Below are 23,923 nucleotides of genomic sequence, written 5' to 3' on the forward strand. Positions count from 1 at the left end.
CTCCTAGTCTTTGAACCTATACTGCCAATATAGGGATCTAGCAGGGTTCATTTCCCTATGTACGCTAGCATGTTTTGGGTCACTTTGGCCGGTTATTCCACATCTTTTTGGTGTGGGCAGACACTGGATTTCATGATGCTCACATGATCTATGTCGATTAAAGTTAAAGTTCCCAAATGAATGAATCAGGCCAGCCTCAAATGATGCACATAATGATATGAACGATACCAAAGGTGTTAGGATAGGATAATGAAGAGCTGAGCTAGACTCAAGTAATGACACTAGGTTATTCTTGATCATTGCACAGCAAACCCTATGAGAGTCTTAAACTACATTCTAGGCATGGCTAGTGTTTACACTAGCTTATGAATGAATGAAATGAAGTACGTATGAATGAATGAAGCAGACTCTGTGTTTGCTAAAGAAGGCTCCCTAGTTGAGATCCCATATGTTGAGCCCTCATTTTGGGAAGTCTTAATGTCAAGTCCATGATTCCAAGGTCTCATGGCATATGCACAAATGATATGAAATATATTATGTGCTATGTGTAAGATGTTATGTGCTGTGTACAATATGATACGTATGATAATGCATGTTACTCTCATGGCACAACTTACCTAAACCAAATTTGGCAAGTCCCCTGACTTTCCTAATTCAAATTTGGCAAGTCCCTTGACTTTCCTAATCCCAATTTGGCAAGTCAACTGACTTGACTTTCCATAAATCATATTGTTAGGAAAGAGCTATTCTTATTCATGCATGTCCTTAGTGTGTGACTGCATATACCCATACTTAGTACAAGTGTGTACTAATCCCATACTACTCTACATTTTTTAGGTGCAGGCACAGGCGGACACTAGAGCTTACGATACGACACTGCAGCTATCCGAACGTGGAGCATTCATCCAGACTTGGTAGGCTCTCATTCTTTCTAGGACACTTGCCCATTATATTCTAGCTTAGATATAGGTTTGAGTTAGTGGAGTATGTTCCACTAGTGTTTCTTTCTCATTTTATTTCAGACATTGTATTGGTGCCATTTTGGCACGTATACACTTAATGCAGTATGGAACTATTTCTTTCATTTGATGATCTTAATATTAGATGGTTGATTTTGAACGTTTATGAGTTTAAGTAGAATGTCATAAATGAATGTTAAGTAACAAAAAGTTCAAATTTTCCGCGAAAATTAACCTAGATGAAGTAATGATGACGTATGTAGGCTTATCTGCGACCTCTAAGAGGTCAACGACACCGGTCTCGTCTGGGTTCTAGACTCCGGTCATGACAATTTCTGTGTACTAACTCATATTCTTCATGTTTTACTACAATTGTAGGTTCCGGCAAGTCATATTCCTTCTAGCTAGTTTGAATGTTGGATTGCTTTCTTCCAAGATTTGGTATGTCCTCATGATTCGAGGACAAGACTTTATGTTTCTTTAATTTATGTAATTGACATTTTAGTAGTTATTTTCGATTGTAAAGGGTTGTGTCCCTAGTATGTTTAATATTTGGTCTAGGATGGTCATGTGAGACTAGACTTTTGTTGTATTTCAAGTTTTTCTTAAATGAAGTTTTAATATTTTAGAATTAAATGAGTTTTAGTTTCGCACTATTTTCATATCAAATGCAATGAATGCTCATAGGCTTGTACAAGACCCTTTTAGGGTCAAGTACATCGTGTTACGACTCGGGGGTGATCTCGGATCGTGACACAAAGTATGTCTCAAATTCGATAAAAGGATTATCATCTGCAACTATTTTTATTTCATTTCCGCCTTTTGATAAAATTTTGTATCGGCGTGTGTCTCAACTTGGGTGAAAGGATTATCATCTCCAACTATTCTTTTTCAATCCCTCCTTCAAGATACTTCAAACATTGATAGTAAGAAGATGAAATAATTCTATTCTCATGTACCCAAGGCCTGCCAAGTAAAATATTGTATGAAGTCTTTGCATCGATCACATGAGTCCATGCGGTTGATCGCAAATCTTCCATGTGGATTTCTAATTAAATAGAGCCGATGGACCGCTGTCCCCTTGATTAAATCCTTTTATCAACCAACGACATTCACTAAGCTCTTCATCCATAATGTCGAATCCCTTCCATGTGTGAATAGGCAGAAATTTAACTCACAATCCTTCATCTATTAAGATTCTATTTATCTTCTTCTCTAGCACATGACCCACCATATACAAATGACGGTTGTGTAATGTTTCACATGCATATGCTTATTGGGAAGAAGGTTCAATAGGTTTTTTCAGTAAAGGAAGGAGACATCATTGACGAGATTTTCCTTTTTGCTTTTTCTTTGGCACTAGGAGACACTTTTGGTGAGACTCACTCATTATTACTTAGGAGGCCCCTTCATTAATTCATCTTTATCAGCATTGAAACATAATGTAACGACATTGTCTTGATTAGAATTTGTAAAGAGGAACTTGGTAAGAATTTCTCTAGAGTCACAGGACGTCGGGGTTTCTGGTAGTTATGGTCTTCTACCTTTAAACTCTTGGGCGCTTGATTTATTTTTACTTCTCCAATTTCCTCACCATTTTCCTTATAATCGGTTGGTCGGATGATTCTTTTCATAATCTTGACTTGTTGTGTCTTCGCCTAGTCACAAGAATCCAGCCTTTATCACCATCTATATCATCTTCTTGCTCCAATGGCTCTTTTTCATACTTTCTAGGGATATATATATGAACCGGATCAAGCCAAACGTGATAAAGATCTAGTTAGAACTAGCCTTCTCATAATCAAGGACAATTATATTTTTGTTAACCAATCACATCACTCTATCCTTGAAGACAAAACATTTTTCAAGAGAATGACTCACAAGTTTGTGATACTTGCAATAATTTGGGTCATCAGCTTTTACAGCTTCATCAGGTCGCTTCATCTCTAGCAACTCAATGAGCTTTAACTCGAGCAACTCATCGAAAATCTCTGAAACATCAGAATCCAAGAAGGGAATTTTTTTCATTGCATCTTCCTCAGTGTCATTTTTTTATCAAAACGTTCTTGGACAATCATTTTCACACTTTGCTTTATGTCTTCATTCATAGTGAACTTCACAGATGACACATTCACATTCATAGATTCTTTGGTGACATTCCTAGGCATAAATTTTCTCCATCTTTTGGGTTCCTACTTGTCTCTTTCTTTGCAAGGATCAAGGACAAATGTTATATCTTTTCCAGCAAAGGACGTGATCAAATCCATATCATGAGAACGAGTAGTTAAATCTTCGAAGGATTTTGGTTTTATTCCTTATAATATGTAAAGAAGCTCCTAGTGCATTCCTTGGATACACATTTCTATTGAAGAAGCTTCACTAAGCTTATCCTTGCAATTTAGGCTCGCGTTCCTCCATCAATTTATGAAATCTATAACCAATTCATCCTTCCTTTGAAAAGTATTTGTGAGTTCTATCTTGCTCACTGTACATCTTGTGCTATAGAATCGATAGAATTAAACTCGAGATACGTGTACCAATCAAAGATATTTCCTTTTAGAGAGCAAATGAAGTTCTTGACAATATGGTCTCCATAGGTTCCAACATTATTACATGTCTCCACAAAGTGTGCAACATGTTTCTTCAGATTTTCTTTGCCCTTAAATTGTTGAAATTTGGGAGGTTGGTAAACAACATGAATTTTGAAGTTATCAATTCTTCTAGTGTATGGCTTGGCATACATATGAGAAGACTTGGTAATGTAATGACCCAAAAGCTCCTCTTTAGAATTTTTGAATATTTATTTAACTTAAGTTAATTAATCAATAGTTTATGGGATAAAGTGATAATTTATTTTAGACCCTATACCCTTTAGCCTATATTTAATAAAATATGTGGGTAAAACCTATCACTTTTAGTACTTAAATAATTCAGAAAAAAAAATAGGGAAAAGGAGGAACTTACGGTGGCGGCAACAAATANACCTATCACTTTTAGTACTTAAATAATTCAGAAAAAAATAGGGAAAAGGAGGAACTGACGGTGGCGGCAACAAATAAAGAACTTCAGGTAATGCATTCTCTGCATATATGTTTCGTTAAATTCTACATTCATGTATATGTATAAAACTAGTAGGATAGTTGGTAGGAAAAATAATGGATTGCCTTTCCAATTTGTTGACCAGATGAGTGCCTTTTATATATATACTAGATGGGGAAGGCCCGTGGCAAGCACGGGCCCAATAGTCAAAATATCAGTATTAATGAATCATTGATGATAGTTGTTGCAGAAGATGGATAATGTGATATGTTATATACTATTAGAGATATTCAGAATATATGTACAACTGATATTGGACATCAAGATGATCCATATTAACTAATATAATAAAATCAAAATTTTTTTTTTTGACATATGAGATCAACATGTGATTGTTTATCATATCATATGTAGAGGATGTTGCTGTTCATTTTTAGTTGCTGATCTTCTTCATCATTCCCAAAACCATAGCATAGGGAGTTGTTAGGGGTTCCTGAGAAAATTGTTAGTGTTAGTAAATTTAGAAAGTTGAGTTGTTAATGACAAAAGTGAAACCGTTCGAAAGTATATATGACAAAAAAATGTGGGATATAATATTACCAGCGAAGCTAAATAACGAAGGCTTCACAAAAAGTTAACTGATTCATTTCCTTGACAAAAAGTTAACTGATTCATTTCATTCTCCCTATTGAGCAAACTTGAATCGACTGAGAATCCAAAAACTTCATTAAGCAAAAGTCACAAAATCAAGTGAGGAAGTTCCTGTAATTAGAAAAATTAAGGTATGTTAAAAAGTGAAAATACAATATTCAAATTCATATCAGCTGGATGTTGTCATTGTCCTGTATGTAAATAGGCAATAACACATGAGATAATTGGCAGAATTTGAGATAAACTCATTGTACAAACACGGGATTGCTTCAGATCCTCAGTATTAAGGGGTGAGAAATTCGTATTTTCCAGTGAGTAAAGGGAGTTCAGTGAAACTATACCAAGATGCTCATGTAAGTAATAATGTAAAGTTCCCAGAAATTAAACTGGAAAATGGTAAAATTTTGAACACAGTAAATGTTGGGAAGATATATGTTATGCTATTGCAGAAGCTCATCACTTGATATATATTGTTGGGTGGTCTGTTTATCATAAGATTTAAGTTAATCAGAGAAACGCTTACATCCACAACAAGATAAAATACATTAACAAAAGCTGATATATTGTCAAATACTCAATGAACTGTAATTATTGAGAAATGTCATCTACCATGTCTCCTACATCAAAACATTAATTCTGAAGGCATCTATTGTTTACAAAACACATGAATTTTTGGAGTTTCAAAAACATCTCTCTTTTCTTTCTAACCAGATAGTCCGAAAGATGCAAACAGAGGCATGGTATACCTGATTTTCTTCAAATTTTTTATGACTTTCTTGTTTGTACAAAAAATTTTAGCAAGTCTCTCACACTATATGAAATCAAGAGGTTCTATTGTTTTGTACGGATGCAGTGGAGGAGGCCAAAAAGTAGTGATCCTTTGATTAAAGCAAAACTGAAAGCACTGTAAATGAATGAAAGACACCTCAATGTTTCGTTCATGTTTTCGCTAACAACATGGATAAACGTTGACTTGCAAATGATTCTACTCTTAAATTTTAATAAATTTCAAATACTTGTAAATGTTTTGAACTGTTAATCATTGTGATTTATAGTTTGATTTTCAATAATAAATGTGATAATTAGATGTAGACTGACCTTTTACAGTTTTTTTGTTGGTGTGGGTGGTTCAAATTTCAGAGTTTCATTTGAAGAACCAGCTGCAGTAGTTGTTTCTGTCACCGCCATCTCACTTATCTCCAAAGGTCTTATATTTTTGGAATTCCTATCAATAGTGGTTGGCGGAGTATGTTGCTTTTCCATGTAGGAAATAATGGAGTAAGTTGCTTGTGTGTTGTTTGAGGTACCCCAAGATGACTTCCTTAGCTGAATTTGAAATAGTTTGTTGGACAACATCTCATGGACATGATTAACATGCAATGATTGCCTCTGTAAATGTAAAGAGTGAGAAGAAACTCTTTGTGACAATAGATGTGTATGCTGGAATAAGAGATCACCTTAGCACAAGTTATGTCAAATATGTCTTCCGCTGTGATGGAGAGTAGTTTTTCTCCCAATTCACCAGAGATAGATGCTGTGACTGTAGACGTACCGTCAGTAAGATCAATTTGAAAGATATACCTGAAATCATGATAAGTTAAAAATATGAGTGTTTCTTACTTTTCCTTTTTCTGACTATTTGAGATTTGATTTAAGGTGCTTTTCTCTTTTATTATTATAGGGACAATTTATGATTCATTCTTAATACATATCAATAATGTTTGTTGTTATGTGTGTGATCTATTAATTTTAGAGGTTGAAGGACAGCCTTCTACCAAAAAGTGTTTTCGATTTTGGCACTTACATAGTTAAAGTATAATTTAATGCTTCTGTATATGTATAGGTCTTATTATTATTTTTTCAAACATATAATTGTACTAAATGAGGCTATCTTAAAGTAAAACTATTTAGAAATACTAAGCAACAAATGTAAAGTCAATTTGGTATAAACTTGTCAGTATTTTATGTTATAAATGATACACATCAGTCAGCATTTAAAAAAGGAGGTCAATAAAACATCTAACATATATACGGGTTATCAATAGCACATAACATGTATTCTTAAGTAGATATATTAATTGAACAAAGACGAAGGAGAAGGAGAAATATCGAGGAAGTAATGTTGTTTTCCGATTGCATTTTGGACAATGAAAATCCTTTCTATCTTTTGTGCGCTTCTTTTGTTTGCATCCTGAGCATTCAAGTACACAAAATCTTGCAATTCATCTGATATGGCCATTTCTGCTTCAACATAGAAGAGTCCCATCTGTTGCGAAATATCATATACATAATACATGTTGAGTTACTGATGAATAAATAAAATTTGTTTTTATTATTTAATAAATATGCAAACTCTTAAATTATCAGCTTGAAGTATGACTTACAGAAGTTGGTGATGAAATTTCTTCAATAGAGACAACTTGTTGGCCGGCAGGAGTCAATACCATGAGAGGGGCAGATGAGCTTGTTGAGGTTTTGTCCGACGCACGACTTAACAACATTGATTTATTTTCTTTTTCCCTATTGTTACAACAAATAGTTTGTTTAATAGGTTCTTTAAATGCAAATTAAAGCTAGAGAATAGTGATAGAATGTGAGTACCATTTGGTGAGTTATACTGCCTGTGGGTAATTAGGAGCCACGTGTATTGTTGAATTGTACCTACTCTGCAGTGACAACCCTATACGACATAAAGCTTGCATAACGTTTTGTTATTATATAAATTATGTTGGTAAAAAGTTCAATGCATGTACCTTGATAAATACAGATTCCTATATTCCTGCCAAGGATTACAATAAGATCCGTCTCTTTTCCATTTTTGCTTCGATTTCATGTCCTTCAATTTCTCCGAAATCCTCCCATAGAGTGAGGAGAAATTGATTTTTCCTGAAGTACCATGATAACAACCAGATGATAAGTGATGGTACGATTAAATAAACAATAAAAGTGTTTACTTATTCAAAATATTTTCATTAAATGGGAAAATATAAGGGAAGATATGCTTACTGATTGTCAGAAATGATAATTATTCGACACTTATGATGACTGCGACCTGCGTATTTTTGAGGACCACAACGAAGAATGATTGCCAGTATATCTGCGTATATAATAAAGAATGAAATGTTGTAAGTGTGTGTATCAGTAAGCAGGTATATTTTACTGTTGTAAAAGTTATTACGATGGATATACCGATTTCAACAGCAGAATAAAGCATCATGTGAGGAATGCGGTCAAAGGTTGTGATATTCAGCTTGGTTGGTGGTGGAAGTGGTTTCTCAACTCTATTAGATGGTGTGATATGTTCAATTATTGTTTCTTTGTCAAGAACCCAGTAAAATTTATGTATCGGCTTGCCGTGTGAAGTTTTGGAGATTTTGACTCTTGCGGTAGAGATGAGATAGGTATTCATGAGTTTAAGCATTTCGGCATACTGTTCAATTTCATCGGCATACAGTATTGCCTTTATTTGGCATTCCTGAAAGTAAGAGTTGTAGAGATCTGAGAATAAGTCAAACTATTTACTAATAGTAAAACAAAACAAAAATTTTCATATGAGGTAAATATTAAAAAAGGAGAATATTCATGAGATTAAATGTAATGAGCTCACCTGTTCATCTTCCAAAATCAAATTTTGGAATCTTCATTTCTTGTCAGGGCTTTCTCTCTGGCGTCCGATTTCCACAATTTGAACTTTGCAAATCCAATCTCGTGTTGTTAATGCTATTTGATCGATGTTCAATCTTAGTACCATGTTTGTTAGAAATATTTAACCAAGCAGTAGTATCTGCAAGATAGCATCACTATTGAGTGAAAGTCCTTTCTTTTATGTGGTTGAATGAACATGAACAATTAAATTAGGAAGAACATGCAAGAACATATTGTCTTCCACATACTAAAAGTATATAATTTGTAATGAAAGTACAATAGGAATATTTGTAATGAAATTCAGAACATGCAAGAACATAATTATCCCTAACTTAGTGAAACATTAGAAAATATAATATCCTCAAATCTGTCTGGTAGTAATAAAATTAGAATTTTAAGTGAAAATAACAAGTTTAATTTTGTTTCATATTGATTTTCTCCTTTGGTGACATCTAAAATCTGCAAGAAAAATTGAAAATGGGAAGAGGGAAAGGATGACAAACTTGTGTTTCATGAGTAATGATGAATAATGAGTAATAATGTATATATGTATATAAATAAATATACAATACAAAGTAGACACGTTATACTATATAAAAGTACAGGTGTCTTCTTTAAAATTGATGGATTTGGCAGCCAATGAGATTGTGCCAAAAAAGAGAAAAAATTATTGCATTTGATAGTAAAATTTAATGATGTACGCCAGAAAAAGAAGTTATTACATTTGACAGTAGAATTTGAATAGCCTTTGGTCCAAGTTTGTTTTTGAGCTCCATAATTTTATATTATTATTATTAGATGTATAAATTTGGAAGTTCTGTCATTTGTGTTTGTGGATGAGAGTGAGATGGTGTAATTTTCTATATTTACTTTTGTTTTTTGTATTATTAAATTAATTGATTGAGGAAGAGCACAGAAGGAATTCTGACTTCATAAATATGGAGTAGAAAATAAAAATGGCAGAAATCACTTATCTTTGTTCAAGTATATGTATTGTGTATTTATCTTGAGTGATTGCTATGAAGTTGCTTCTTAGGATTTTTTGAGAATTTGCTTGAGAATTAAGAGTTATTGTAACTATATAAAAATAAACTGAAAATAAGTATATTATTTTTGAGGTAACAAAATGGTAGTGTAGCAAGTTTTAACTCCTGTCCAAGTTTAATTTTACATTTGGTATATATATATTATACACATAAAGCTTTAATGTCTGTAAAAACCAATAAATTACTACTTGAGATAATAGATATCTTGTTACCTGGACATAACATAATTAGTAAGACATATTCTTTAAATTCGAAAAGGACCAGACAATTTGCTAGTGAACCAGGTCAGATATACTTGGTGATTGACATGTTCCAATTTGTCCAATGTTCTACTGAAGTTGTGAGTGCATTCTTCAACAGTATGAGGTCTAAGTGTTGAAGCAAAAGGCAACCAAGAGAAAAGTAAAAACAGTTTTATATTCATTTAAGTACATAGCATGTAAATTCCCTGGAAACTAACTCACTGGAAACTAACTCAGAAGCTAACTCACTGTGAATTCTGTAATCTGAATAGGGCATAATGATACTTGTTCAATAAAAACTTACATAGAGCCAATTAAAAAAAAACTTCTCCAAGGGAATCTATTTTTGAATGCCCACATTACATGCCTTGCATTTGTCCTTCTACAATTGGGATGTTTTGATGATAAAATAACAAAGTATCAAATTGTTTTTCTAAATTTTCATGTCAACACTTTCAGAACTCCCTCAAGATGGGCATTCAATATTTAGCTTACAAACAATGCAGATCTCTACAAAAATATTCCATTGACAATTTACTACCATGGTGTTGCTTACCAAACTTGCAATACACCAACTCAAAATTTTAAGCATGTGGTGCACAATGAACATTATGTTGAACTCAAGTCTAGCTTTCTCAGACTTCTATACACCAAATTAATTTTTTTAAGTATGTACTGCGACAATGGACGTTATATTGAACTCAAGTCTAGCTTTCTCAAACTTCTTTCATAAGCCAAATAACAAGGTAATTCTAATAATAAAATGAGGACTGAAATGATGTATCATATCTATTGAAGCAACCTAAATGTCATTATTAAGTAACATATGAGTGATTGTTCTTCTTTTCCATGGTAGGCCCTTCCTCAATTTCACTAAGTACGTTTATTTTTCTTTCCGATTAGAAAGATACACCTCTAATGGAAGACAACATGAGAGTGTTTCAGTCAAATACGTATATAATCGATACCTTCCCAAAATTATCAAATACATGAAATTCTAAGACTATAGACAACCAATGATGATTTTCACATCCACAACAGAATCAGAGAGGAAAAGAAAAGATTCATTAGGCAATAAAGGATATCTTGTACGTGATTTCTACTACTTCAATTAGAAAAATAAAATGGAAAAGAGCTCACTGAACATTGTGTTTCAAATTGATGTCCAGCTTGGTGAAACTAAAAATTCATTGAAAATAAGAAGGGAGGCTTCAGCAAGTACGATACCTATATAACATCCATAAGTGTTCAGTGCATCTAATGCTTCAGCTGTGGAATTCACTGGGGTAACTGTGTAGCAAGAAGAAAACATAGAAGGTGAAAAATCTCAATGTAAAAGAGAGTAAAGATAAGAAAAACAAATCCAGATTTCTTGATCATTGAATGTAACATTTGAAATGAAGCATTAACATTCTTTTAAGCCGTTGGAGAAAATAGACCTTGAATCAACAATTCACAATCATGCATTTATATGGCATCTTTCTTTTAAATTTTAAGAAATAGAGAGGCAATAACGAAAAAACACTCTATAAATCTCAAGAATGAGATTTTTCAAATGTGTACCCGAGTTAGTTGTTATTGAATCATGTCACCTCATGGCAAGTCTTACAAATGGAAACACGGGGAAAAAATCCTAATGACAGATTTTAATCTTGAAATTTCTCTATTCCGTTAGGAGAATACCACTACAACTGCGAGGTAGAGAGGCTCAATATTAGCCCACTTAACATATCATGATAAAAGACGACAAATATACTATATAATTAAGTAGTAATGTAGTATTATATCTAATCTAATACTTCCCCAAGATGGAAAATATAACAGAGTGATGCAATGCAGGAAATAACAATAGTAAGGTACATAATTTTGCATTATACTATAGAATGCCATGATAATTAGGAATGAATTTTTTCAAAAAAATCATTGACCAACTTATTTTCATTGTAATTTAATAATTGTAATCCTAATCAAACTTAAGCTTTATCCAATTTTGAATCATCTTATGGAAAACGTCAAATGAACTGGCTGCAGAAATACTTAACTTAAACAATTTTAAATCTTAGTTATAAGTTATATAAAGGAATCAACTATCAAAATCATAAGCGTAAAACGTAAGATAAAATGAGGGGTATGTTGAAGTAAAACTTAAACTTAAAGTGTTTACTGTAAAATGTAATCAGCAAATTGCTAAGAAAATAGATCCAGCGACCTACACATAAGTGAAGAAATAACGTATAATACTTCTTTTGCCTCTCTCAGCGTCATAAAAAGATGTTAAAACACTTGACAAAGTAAAAAAATAGCATCAAGCATACTAAAATGAGGAAAAATCAGAGCAGAAGCAAGAGAAGAAGGAGAAGCTGACAACGCAGATTTTTCAAGTTTATATAGTACACTAACAACATCATTAAATAAAAATAATCCAAAAGAGCGAAGAACAAAAGCCCAAATAAACTCAGCAAAACATATAGGTTAAATGTTGGAACACTGAAGAAGAAACATAAAGCAACCATTGACTGAAATCTGGTGAAAAAAAAAAGAACAAACCGCGGCTCAAAATACAACACAAAAAAAGAATCAGCGAAAGGCCAAAATACAATAGATATTCAACATCAAAATGATGTGTGAGAAGTTAAATAACAAACAAACATAGAAGATAAGCAAGAAAAATTCACTGAACAGTGAAAAAAGTTAAGAGCATTAGTTGGTTTAACGTAATGACTGGAAATTTTGATTACCTCATCATCACTTATTTGCACTTGTATAATCTGAAATAAGTAAATTTGAAGCATTAAGAGGTAGTTCTTCTCTGTCATTTCCTTCAGCTAGAACTATAAAAATAGTTACCCTTATAGGAAAAGTTGTTGCTGCAATGTTAGCATTTAGGTTAGTCAAAATCAACCATTTCAAATTTGACTAATTGGACAGGAACATTCTGAATTGAAAGATGAAATTTAAAACTTCAAATGTTGAACTGATATGATTGCAATGTAACTTCTAGTTAGCTTTAAAAACAAATGAAGTAAAGGAATCCAAAATTTCACAACATCTAGCATAAGGATGCTTACTTGTTACACTTATTACTTTTAAAAGTATCATGAAAATGCTTTTCGAATGATTTCGTCATAAACTACATTATATGTAGAATGAACATCCGTGTCCTATGCAGTTGGTGGACGTATTAATATTTTTACATTGTCTGAACATTTTGCTCGAGATAAAGCAACAAAAAGTTGTCCATGTGAAAAGCTGGTTCACGCAAATATATTCCAACAAAATCTAATGTTTGACCTTGAGCTTTGTTTATAGTCATAGCAAAACATAATCTTATCGGAAATTGTATTCTTTTGAAGGGAACTGGAAGTTTCTCATCTTGTGATGCTAGTAATGGTATCTTTGGAATAAAGACATGTTTATTTTTAAAATCACCACTGCAAATAGTAGCACTAATAACATTTGACTTAAAATCATGACATATCAATCGTGTACCATTGCATAAACCTTCAGTAGGATTTAAGTTTCTTAATAATATAATTGGACAATTTTTTTTCAAAGTTAATCTATAAGGTGGTAAATTAGCAGGATGTAAGGTATGCGAAAAATCTTCAAATTGGCATTGATCATTTGGTTCTATAGTTTCATCAATAGCTGTATATACTGTAGCATCATCGGGAAATCGATGTATAAGCATGTCATTTATTTCATCAACAAAATCATTTTTTGTTGTCAAAATAATACGGGAAGTCATAAAAGATGGATTACAATAGAATTTACGCAAATCAGGATAAGTAACATTAAATAAAAGATTTAAAAATTCTATTTCATCTGTAAAGGGAATGATAAAATTATTGGGAATTTCAATTTTGTTGCAATTGTTAGTTTTTTCTTATCCATTTCCAATTCTCATTAAATATGCACAAAATGCTGGATCTTTTTTCGCACGCATGTTTTCAGATAAGCACAATTTTTCAAGATGATTCCAAATACGGGAGTATAATAAACTCTGATTTATAAAGTCTTCTTTTTTTCCACTACGAACAACAGGAAGTGTTTGTCTAAAGTCTCCCCCCAAAACTACTACTTTTCCACCAAACAGTGCTTTTGTATTCATAAGATCTTTAGAAGTGTATCAAGAGCTTCAATCATGTTTTTTTTTGCCATTGAGACTTCATCCCAAACAATTAGTTTTGAATCTCGAATTAGAATTGCTAACGAACTTTGTTTACTGATATTGCAAGTGAAATTGTCATCGATGTCAACAGGAATTTTGAAACGTGGAGCTGTTCGTCCTCCCGGAAGTATTGAAGCTACCACACCAGAACTTGCAGTTGCCAAAGCTATGAATCCTTTTGTTCTTACAGCAGCCAACAAAGCTCGATATAGAAATGTTTTTCCAGTTCCACCAGGACCATCAATGAAAAAAGCTCCTGATTTATTAGAATATACTCTTTCAAGAATCATGTTATATGTTCTTTTTGTTCAATATTTAATTTGCTTTATAGAAGTATATCTTCTTCAGACACTATTATATTTCTTACAAAATATATTTCTTTTGCCTCATTTGTTGTTCTAGAAGAGCTAACATTTCCAAATATATCTTTGAATTCATTTATGTTATGTCCCATTGAAAGTAGAATTTCATTGATATGATTTAAAAGTTAACAGTTGAATATCATTTTTTGTAACATTTGGAATTGTTTTAAAATCCTCTGACATAGAGTCTTCATATTTTTTCCAAAGATCTATTGGGTTACCAGGATTACAATAAACTAATAATGTTGCAAATAGTCTTCTTAAACTATAAGGCATTTGATAGCTTACTGCTTCAGACATACAATCAATTAAGTTGTTATCAAAACGTAATAAGCCTCTTTTTTCTGCAGCTTCCCTAAATGTAGTGTAGCATCTTTCATTCATTGTACGAAGATCTTCGTATGATGTTGGTCCTCTTACATTCATTAGAAGCAACCTAAGATAATATATTTCTCCTTCGGTTGGATGACATGTGACAATACGCCCGATAGTAAGTCGTTGTTTTCGACTCGACCACATTTTGTATGATGATGACCATACAAAGTGTTGGAGAAACTCTTTATACAGTAAAATCAGATTTATAGCATCGTTATTGATTTGTTCATAAGAAAGAATTCTGTTAACATAGTTTTTTTAATCATTGGATTGTTTATTATTTGATCCACAGTTTGGTTATTTTTGAAAGAAACAAATTGTTGTCCATCAAGATGCAATTGCAACTGGCAAACACTTGGAGTCATTTCACTTATCGCAAACGCAAGCAGACGCCATGCAGCCTCCGGTGGAGAAGCCCATCTAGCATATTGGTATTCTTTGATTTAATCTATTTCTATGTTAGTATCATTATTATGTACAGAAAATGCAATTTTATCATGTCCTTTGCAAATGTATTTGTAAATGTATTTGACAGCCTTAATGTCAGAACATATTTCAACATTCATATGACAACCGAATTTCTTCAGTAAATACGGATTGTACGGAATAATCCAAGAATTATCAATGTTGTATCCTCTGACTTTGATTGGTGTGATCATTTTTGGTCTTTTGTAAAGGGGATATGAATTCTTTCCTTTGGTTGTTTGTTCAGTAAGTTCTTTTGGATATTTGAATTTACATTTTCCTTCTTTTTGCATGCATGAATTTGAAGGATTTAAATATCCACAGGGACCATGAATCATGTGTTTGGTCACAAGTTTGTATAGATCATGATCAATATGGGGATCAGGTAGTTCAGCACATACAATTTTATCATATGCTTCTGGTGTTAACAATTTATATCCATCCATAAGAATAATGAGAAAATGGCATGGGGAAGACCCCTTTTTTGAAACTCAACTGTATACATAAAAGCTGCAACCTTTCCAAATATGTTTCTTTTTTGAATATCAGTTTTAATTTCTTCTACTTTTGCTCTGAATACTCTACTAACTAAATCAGGTCTATTTTGAACTTCTTCCATTGGTTGTAAATGTTCTTGTATTTCAGGCCAAGAAGGATTGCAAGTCATCGTTAAAAATATGTCGGGTTTTCCAAAATGTTGTACCAAAGCAATGGCATCCATATATCTTCGACGCATATCTCTTGGACCTCCAATGAAACTACCAGGAAGAAATTTTTGTCTCCCAATATTGGAAGCATCTCTTTCTCCTTGCCTTAATAAATCAATGATTCCTTGGAAGGCTTCAACTCTAAATAGATCTTGATTAAATAAGATAAAATATAATCTTTGTGTCTCTAGTTTTATATATTGGTCAACTATGTATTGTTGAAATACCCTTCCAGAATGTAAAGTTTCATTTGGTTCTTCATCTCTATTTGAATTTATAACAATAATATTCACGACAGGAAACAGTTTCTCTTTTTCTCAATCCTTTTGATAAAACTTTAGATTCCATGTCAAGGACTCCATCAATAGAAGTGATGTTCATTATAGTTGGTAGCTGCTCATATTCACAGTAAATTTGTCTGTTGGAATAATTGTATTTCTTGATTTTTTTAATACCACAATGCTAGCCATTTTGACCATAAGGAAACAACAGTGGATATTGCAATGGATCATAACATCCATAATAGTAATTTACCAATTGACTTCTGTTACTATGAGTGTAAATTATAATATGTGGTGTGGAAATTTTATCATTTAATTGATCTTCAATACAAATTGCCCCAACTTCGGATGCAGTTGGTAAGCTATGTGTTCTTTGGTCTAAATTGGAACTTGAGTTTAGAGCAATATAAAATTCAGATAAATTTGGAAGAGCTGTTAGCAATCTTAAAAAAGTAAAATAAGGATTAACTTTTAGTATATCTATGAGCTTTGTAACAATTATCTCATTAAGATTATTTGATAATGCCATTCAGTTTGTTAGCTCATTTTCATTATCATAGAAATATAATTATAAATTTTTTCCTTTTCCTCCTGAGGGTATCAAATCATCAATGAAGTAATACATTTGTCCTTGGACTTTAAATGTAAAGATGCCACGATTTCTCCTTGCTAATTCTCTATCATAATGTACTCCAAGTGAAGTGAATGCAAACATATTATTGTAGGCTCTACTGTAAGTGCGAAAATGTTGGGATTCTTTGGAGTCACCTAAGAACAAATTTCACAACTCAATAGGCATGTTATGAGAAGTTAGCCTAATTGATCCATTATTACAACAAAAACCTGGTGATTCATATTGAAACCTTTTTTGCTGCACAAAATTTGCAATTTGGAATTTTCTTTAAAAGTAAGTAATCTTTTAGCAATAAATTATCATTTTGTAGATTTACTTCTAACTTATTTCTACCTGTGCATGGTAAAAAGCAATTATTTGTTACATAAAGGCAGAACAGTGCATGTTTTTTTTAGTACTATGGTAGAAAGAAGCATACCTCTATTTGAAGTACGTCTTGAACTTGATCTGCTTGCAGCATGAGATGCACCCGACGTTGATCCTAGTATCAGGAATAAAAATATTTAGACACAGTTAGCCAATTATTAAAAATCAATATAGTCAAAATAGTTTAAGTAATATTTCTGAACTAACCTACTTCAAAGGTAGATAAGCAATTAACTATACTTTCTCCTTTAGTTGAAGTAACTGGTAGGTTTATAGCTTTAGAAGCTTCAACTACAAAATGAGGAAAATAACTTTAGTAAGAGTAGTTGAGCTGAAGCAGCTAACTATAGCTATAGATATTCAGAAGACAGATTTAAGAAAAGGAAGGTAACAATATGGTTAGCTAACCTTCTCGAGGAGATAACGAAGAAGTGCTGATTGTAAGGGCGCCAGTACTATTTAATTGATGTTCTCCTGTAGTTGAATTAACTGGTAGGTTTGTAACTTCGAAAGCTTCAACTACAAAATGAGGAAAAAAGCTCTAGTAAGAGTAGGTGAGATGAAGGGTCAAACTATATCTATAGATATTCAGAAGACACATTTCAAAGCTGCAACTACAAAATGGTGACCAAGATGATTTCATCTGATGGTTGAAAGAGAACTTCAAGTATTTTCGCAACCAATGTGAATATTATTAACATAAAAACCATAAAAGAGACTTATAATCATCCAAACCTCAACATATTGAGGAAAAGTAAAGACATGTAATTACATAATTTTTCCAAAAAACGACTACACCTACTTGGTTTTTTGTATTATTGAACATTAATATTGTTTCACCCATTTCTCTATTAATTGTGTTCACTATCTCTGTATATTGCATATGCACTCCTTTGAAGTGTTTTTAATTCCTTGCCTTCCAGATATGATATATCATTGCTCCCCACACAGCTGCTATCACTTGCTTCTTCAAACTCTTCCAATGTTTTATCTTGATCATTTCTACTGTTTCCTTGAAACCTCTTGTAGGTAGACAGACTTTTATCAATTGAGTTACTATATCTCTTACTTTTGTAGCATATTCACATTCAACAAATAAATGATTGCTTGTATCCATAGTTGAATCTTGGCACATACAACATGAACTGTCCTCTACATGTATATTTTAGATGGTATATTTTAAGGAAATATTGATTATATTAGAGGAGAACATAGAATTGCAGCTAATGACTCATCCCAAGGACTCAGAATCATTTCACAAGTTGTCCTTTTTTTGTTAGAATTAGCTTGTGAGCAGAAGTAATTCCTTTTGATTTTGCTAAATTTAAACAGGAAGCAACATTTTACAACTACTGTGGTAAGAACAAAATGTCTCTGGCAGCAACATAAAATTATTTATATGACTGTAGAATTATCAAAGCTTTCAAAAAGAGCATGTTATGTCTTGGAACAATAACACAACATGTAATGACTTCCGAAATAAATACTTGACATGTAATGAACTGAACAATTTTTTTATACCTATTTCTAAGCAAATGTTGTTATAATGATATGATATTTTTTCATTTCTTCATATTGGTGCTAACATTCCCACAAATAAAATGTTGGGCCTCCTAGGGCTCAGAAGTGTTTATTTGTAATTGACAAACCATTCACTTAGCAACAATATACACAAATAATTCATATATAATCATATAAAAAATAGAAGAAAGCACAATATGGAAACCAAACTCTTAGCAGATCAAACAAAAAAAAGGCAGAGGAGAAGCAACTCATGCGAACTGTGAAGATTCGATAACCCCCAACCCAATAGGGAAATTTCAGCTATTATTTCTCGTAAGTGCACTATGCTTCTATTTGCTTTCCTGTTCTGATGACCTTTGGTAAGAAATCCCTTATAAATTGGAAGTTTAAATCGGTAAACTTAATCAAAAATTAGTTACTTCAAGACACTATGAATCTCTCCATTAAATTTGGTAACAACTTTTGCTACATAAAGTTCTTAATCTGCCCATTATTAAAATTTGACTATGACTTTTGGTATACATAGTTCATATATATAACTTTTAGTAGTTTCACATTATACGCATCCATTATGTTTGATCATATACGTGAAAACTACTAACACAATTTTGCTGTCTTTTTTTTTTCAACAGATTTACCTAAATATGGTTAGCTAACCTTCTTGAGGAGATAACGAAGAAGTGTTGATTGTAAGGGCGCCAGTACTATTTGATTGATGCTGTCCTGTAGTTAAAGTAACTGGTAGGTTTGTGGCTTCAGAAGCTTCAACTACAAAATGAGGAAAATAGTTATAGTAAGAGTAGTAGCGTCTAACTATAGCTGTAGATATTCAGAAGATAGAAGGAAGATAAGAATATGCTCAGCTAACCTTCCTGAGGAGATAATGAAGAACTAATAATTCTAAGAGCGCAAGTAGTATTTGATTGATGAAGGAGTGTTTGCCTTTTTGACTCAGCCCTTTTTTCTCTTAGCTCGGATAAAAATAATTGCTTTCTCTCTGGTGACATCTGTGCATATTTGGTACGACGACGCAAATTTCTCTCAGAAGTTCTTTCTTGGGTAGACACATTATCTCTATTTTCTTCCATTCCTGTTTCAAGTAGTTCATGATTTGTTAAACTAATTTACAATTTAATGCAGTATGGAAAAAATACATACATAACTGCGAAAAAAAGGGCATACATTGAGAAATATCAATGTAGCATTCACGAAAATAAAAATTAGAATGAAAATAAGACAAACAAGCACAATTATTTAATTAATCACATTAATTTTACAGAGTCAAATATTGAGATATCGATAATCTTTAAATCTATCTACAGCTAAAACAATGAAAGGGGAAGAACTTCAAACATTATTTCAAGATACGAAGCAAATTATCCTTAAAATGCGCGACTATTATGCAAACACCTCTTCTTCTCCCTAAAATCCTAACCAGAAATCTTTAAACAAATATTTTCTTGAAATTAAAATCTATAGGTACCCATGCCTTAACTAATGTTATTAAAAATTGGCTCAAGGTCAGACATAAAGCCGACCAATTTGTGTCCACTATGTCAACTTTTCTACAATTTTGCATATTTATATTATACTAAGCAACTGCTTAGAAATTATCACTTGACAGCTAAAAGCATGAATAAGATGCTATTCAAGGTAAAACGGATGCGAACAACTTATAATGAAAATCAAGATATATTACAGTGTAGATATGTGGAACTATATACCCCCTATGTAATTCTGTATGGAATCTCCTTTCAGTTTGTTAAGTATCTTGTATATTATAAGATATAGCACCAAAAAAATGTAGTAATTGTTTAATATCTTCAAGCATGGCATATAGATGTTCTTAAGTCTTAATACATTTTTCTGTATGAGTTTTAGCTGTAATACCATGCATATAGTAATCAATTTTTTCATTGTAGAAATAACTTAGGACTGCAAGTGCATCTCTAGCAACCAACGCGATAATACCAGCATAAAAATCAGAGCAATAATGAAACCCAATTAGCTAAAAATGCAGCGATAGTTTAGCAAAAATGCAGCAATCCTTAAGCCTCAACTTCTGCCCAAAGTGCAACATTTGTAGCAGCAATATTTTTGAAAAAAATGCAGCACTTGACTAACTTAAAAGTGCAGCAAAGTTTAGCAAAATACATAGCCAAACCATTGGCTCAAATATAGCCAAAAGTGTAGCAAAATTTAGCTCGACACATAGCAACAATAGACTGAAATTTGATCAGAAGTGTAACAAATAGCTTAGTCTAAAATTCAGCAGCAATACGATCAAAATCAGCAACCCATGGTTCAAAATACATCAAAAAAATGGAGCAGAAAAAGATTAAAACGCAACAACGATTCAACCTCAAAATGAGGTATCAAACCATAGCAGCCAACCTCATCAAAGGCAACAATGAATTCTCATCAAAGACAGGGGTAACAACAGGGCAGACACATTATCTCTATTTTCTTCCATTCCTGTTTCAAGTAGTTCATGATTTGTTAAACTAATTTACAATTTAATGCAATATGGAAAAAATACATAAATAAATGCGAAAAAAAGGACATACAATTGAGAAATATCAATGTAGCATTCACGAAAATAAAAATTAGAATGAAAATAAGACAAATAAGCACAATTATTTAACTGATCACATTAATTTTACAGAGTCAAATGTTGAGATATCGATCTTTCTTATGAAGGATAGAGAAGTTGGGATTTTATGTGATCTCCTCGTACACACTTTTATATGTAGAATTATCAATTGTAAGTTCTATTCTAGGTGGAAGTATCAATAATTTGACATTTTTGGGTTGGAATGTGAGCATTGGCTTTTGAGACATTTGATATTGTACCACCTCTTCTCATAGTTGGCACATTCTAAAATGGACCTCTTTGTCACGCCAGTGACATCATCATTATCAGTATCACGAAGATAAATAGATAAATAAAATGTTGAATTGTTAAAGACTCTTAAACTTGATGTTTTAGTTGTCTCTCGTAAACTATCATTAGTCTTAATTATCTGGAAAATTTGATTATTCAAGAAAAAAAGAAAGTTGTTGAAGAAAAAAAGTAAGTTGTTCTATCAAGTTTTTCACTTACTATAACCGCAAGTGCATCTCTAGCAACCAACGCGATAATACCAGCAAAAAAAGCAGAGCAATAAAGAACCCCAATCAGCTAAAAATTGCAGCAATAGTTTAGCAAAAATGCAGCAATCCTTAAGCCTCAATTTCTGCCCAAAGTGCAACATTTGTAGCAGCAATATTTTTGACAAAAATGCAGCAGTTGGCTAACTTAAAAGTGCAGCAAAGTTTAGCAAAATACATAGCCAAACCATTGGCTCAAATATAGACAAAAGTGTAGCAAAATTTAGCTCGACACATAGCAACAATAGACTGAAATTTGATCAGAACTGTAACAAATAGCTTAGTCTAAAATTCAGCAGCAATACGATACAAAATCAGCAATCCATGGTTTAAAATACATCAAAAAAATGGAGTAGAAAAAGATCAAAACGCAACAATGATTCAACCTCAAAATGAGGTATCAAACCATAGCAGCCAACCTCATCAAAGGCAACAATGAATTCTCATCAAAGACAGGAGTAACAACAAACATGCCAAACAGAAGTTGTTCTACCAAAGTTGTTTCACGATTGGCCTCAACAAATTGTAGCTGAAGAATGTTCAAAGTGCTGAAATTGTTCATCAAGGAAACTATTATCAACAACATGAAGTCACAAATTCACCCAAAAAGCAACAACTATATTTTTCTTTTAAGAAAGGTATGTGTCCATACCAACATAGGTGTAGCTGCTTGAAGTTTCAGTATTGTTAGTGTTCCTTTGCTTTCATGTTCAATCGTAGTGAAGAGGTCATTTTCCTTTCACCGATAATTGTAATCCATATATACTATGAATCAATGGATCATTAATCTAACAATTTGAACATAACTTTCATCAAACATGTTATGTGCAAAGAAAGGCAGAACTTCACCCTTGAAAGAAAATAGCAAACCATAATGTAGAAAAATCGGAACACCCAAAAATATTGTTAGATTCCAATAAATATGCTCTAATGAATGGATTAGAGAAAACGCCAAACGCGATTAGAAAAAAAAAATAAAAGAGATGAAAGGAAGATTAGAAATATTTACTTAGCATTTCCAAATTTTGGTGTAAGAAGAAATCTCTGTCAAAAAGTAAAAAGGAGAACACTTAACACCAATATTAAAATTGAAATAGCAGTGATTTTTTCAGTCAAAATCAACTAAATGATCCAAAAGAGAAGACAAGGAAGTTGAGAAGATCAACAACCTTTGTTCATTTACTATGAAGCTCTATTATTTTTCATATGTTCACCGGTAAGCATTTCAATTTGAGCTTTCTTTCATGATTTCCTAAATATTTGTATTTTTATCTTGTGTTTCCTAGAAATCCCCCTTTTGGATTCATCCTGGACATGCACATTCTGATTTGTCACAAAATACTGTGCACATTGATTAATTCCATCGTTAACAGTTTTTCTATGGTGAAACAGGGAGTTGCCAGTAGAATGAACGGAAGAGATGAACAACTTTTTAAAGCTATTTTAGTCCTTCAACTCCCTCTTCTAAATAGGCTTTCCTATAAAGTTTTCCTAGGCTTAGACTTATGCCAAGCATTCAAATTTGAAGACCAGAAACAAAACACACCAAAATTGTCTCATGGCTACAAGAATCAAATCTGATGCTGCATGCAAGAACAAAACAATAATTTGTTCAAATTTAAGCTCAAAAAGGTTGTTACCTGAGTTGTATTCTACACGTCTTCTTCTCTCTAATTTCTGACCACTATGTCGACTTTTCTAGAATTCTGCCCAAATCGTTTTACTTTGAAATAAACCCTCTAATTTGTATTACCTGGACAGCAACATTGAAGAGAAATTTGAGGATAAATGGAGATTAATGGAGAGGAACTGTGGAGGAGAAATCAATGTAGAACAATGGGAGAGCAAATGTGGAGGAGAAATAAACAAGGAAAGAAGTAAAGTGGATACACAACAAATGTACAGATCAAAAAGTATAGCGAAATTACCCATGTGCCCTTGTTCATCCTCTTGAAATCTCCTAAATTTTGATGTCAAAATTACATAATTATCCTTGTTAAATAAAGTAAAATATATATATGTATATATATTTAAAGTACAATTTAAATAGCTTTGGGAACAACTTTTTAAAGTTGTGTTAGTCCTTCAACTCCCTCTTCTAATAAAGTACAATTTAAATAGCTTTGGGAACAACTTTTTAAAGCTGTGTTAGTCCTTCAACTCCCTCTTCTAAATAGGGGAGATATTTTATTATAATTCCTTACCAACAATTGATGTTATCAATGGAGAATGATCTGGCAATGGGTGCCTTTTTAGGAGTAATCATTAAAAAAATAATATTTATGAATTGGTTCAAAAAAAAAAAA

At 32.4% G+C, this 23,923-nt stretch overlaps 1 protein-coding gene and 1 pseudogene across 5 annotated transcripts; both read right to left on the reverse strand.

Annotated features, from left to right (window-relative positions):
* Positions 1-4,311: 4,311 nt before the first annotated feature.
* On the reverse strand, positions 4,312-10,873 carry LOC107006908 (annotated as a pseudogene).
* Positions 10,874-11,174: 301 nt separating this feature from the next.
* On the reverse strand, positions 11,175-23,461 carry LOC107006940. Of its 5 annotated transcripts, XM_027913418.1 has the most exons (10): positions 23,258-23,461; positions 22,270-22,661; positions 22,037-22,165; positions 20,862-20,942; positions 19,336-19,557; positions 19,125-19,235; positions 17,352-17,462; positions 17,151-17,234; positions 16,996-17,058; positions 16,491-16,711 (listed from the first exon to the last, which is right to left on the reverse strand). In XM_027913418.1, the coding sequence occupies exons 5-10, from the start codon at positions 19,553-19,555 to the stop codon at positions 16,512-16,514; spliced, it is 789 nt and encodes a 262-aa protein (XP_027769219.1). In that variant the 5' UTR covers positions 19,556-19,557; positions 20,862-20,942; positions 22,037-22,165; positions 22,270-22,661; positions 23,258-23,461; the 3' UTR covers positions 16,491-16,511. The 5 variants fall into 5 exon arrangements, with proteins under 5 accessions (XP_027769221.1, XP_027769222.1, XP_027769219.1 ...); XM_027913420.1 differs by lacking the exons at positions 16,491-16,711; positions 20,862-20,942; positions 22,037-22,165; positions 22,270-22,661 and adding exons at positions 11,175-11,273; positions 12,321-12,449; XM_027913421.1 differs by lacking the exons at positions 16,491-16,711; positions 20,862-20,942; positions 22,037-22,165; positions 22,270-22,661 and adding exons at positions 11,255-11,273; positions 12,321-12,350.
* Positions 23,462-23,923: the final 462 nt, after the last annotated feature.

The sequence above is a fragment of the Solanum pennellii genome, chromosome 12, assembly GCF_001406875.1.
Source record: "Solanum pennellii chromosome 12, SPENNV200".
Lineage (NCBI taxonomy): Eukaryota > Viridiplantae > Streptophyta > Magnoliopsida > Solanales > Solanaceae > Solanum > Solanum pennellii.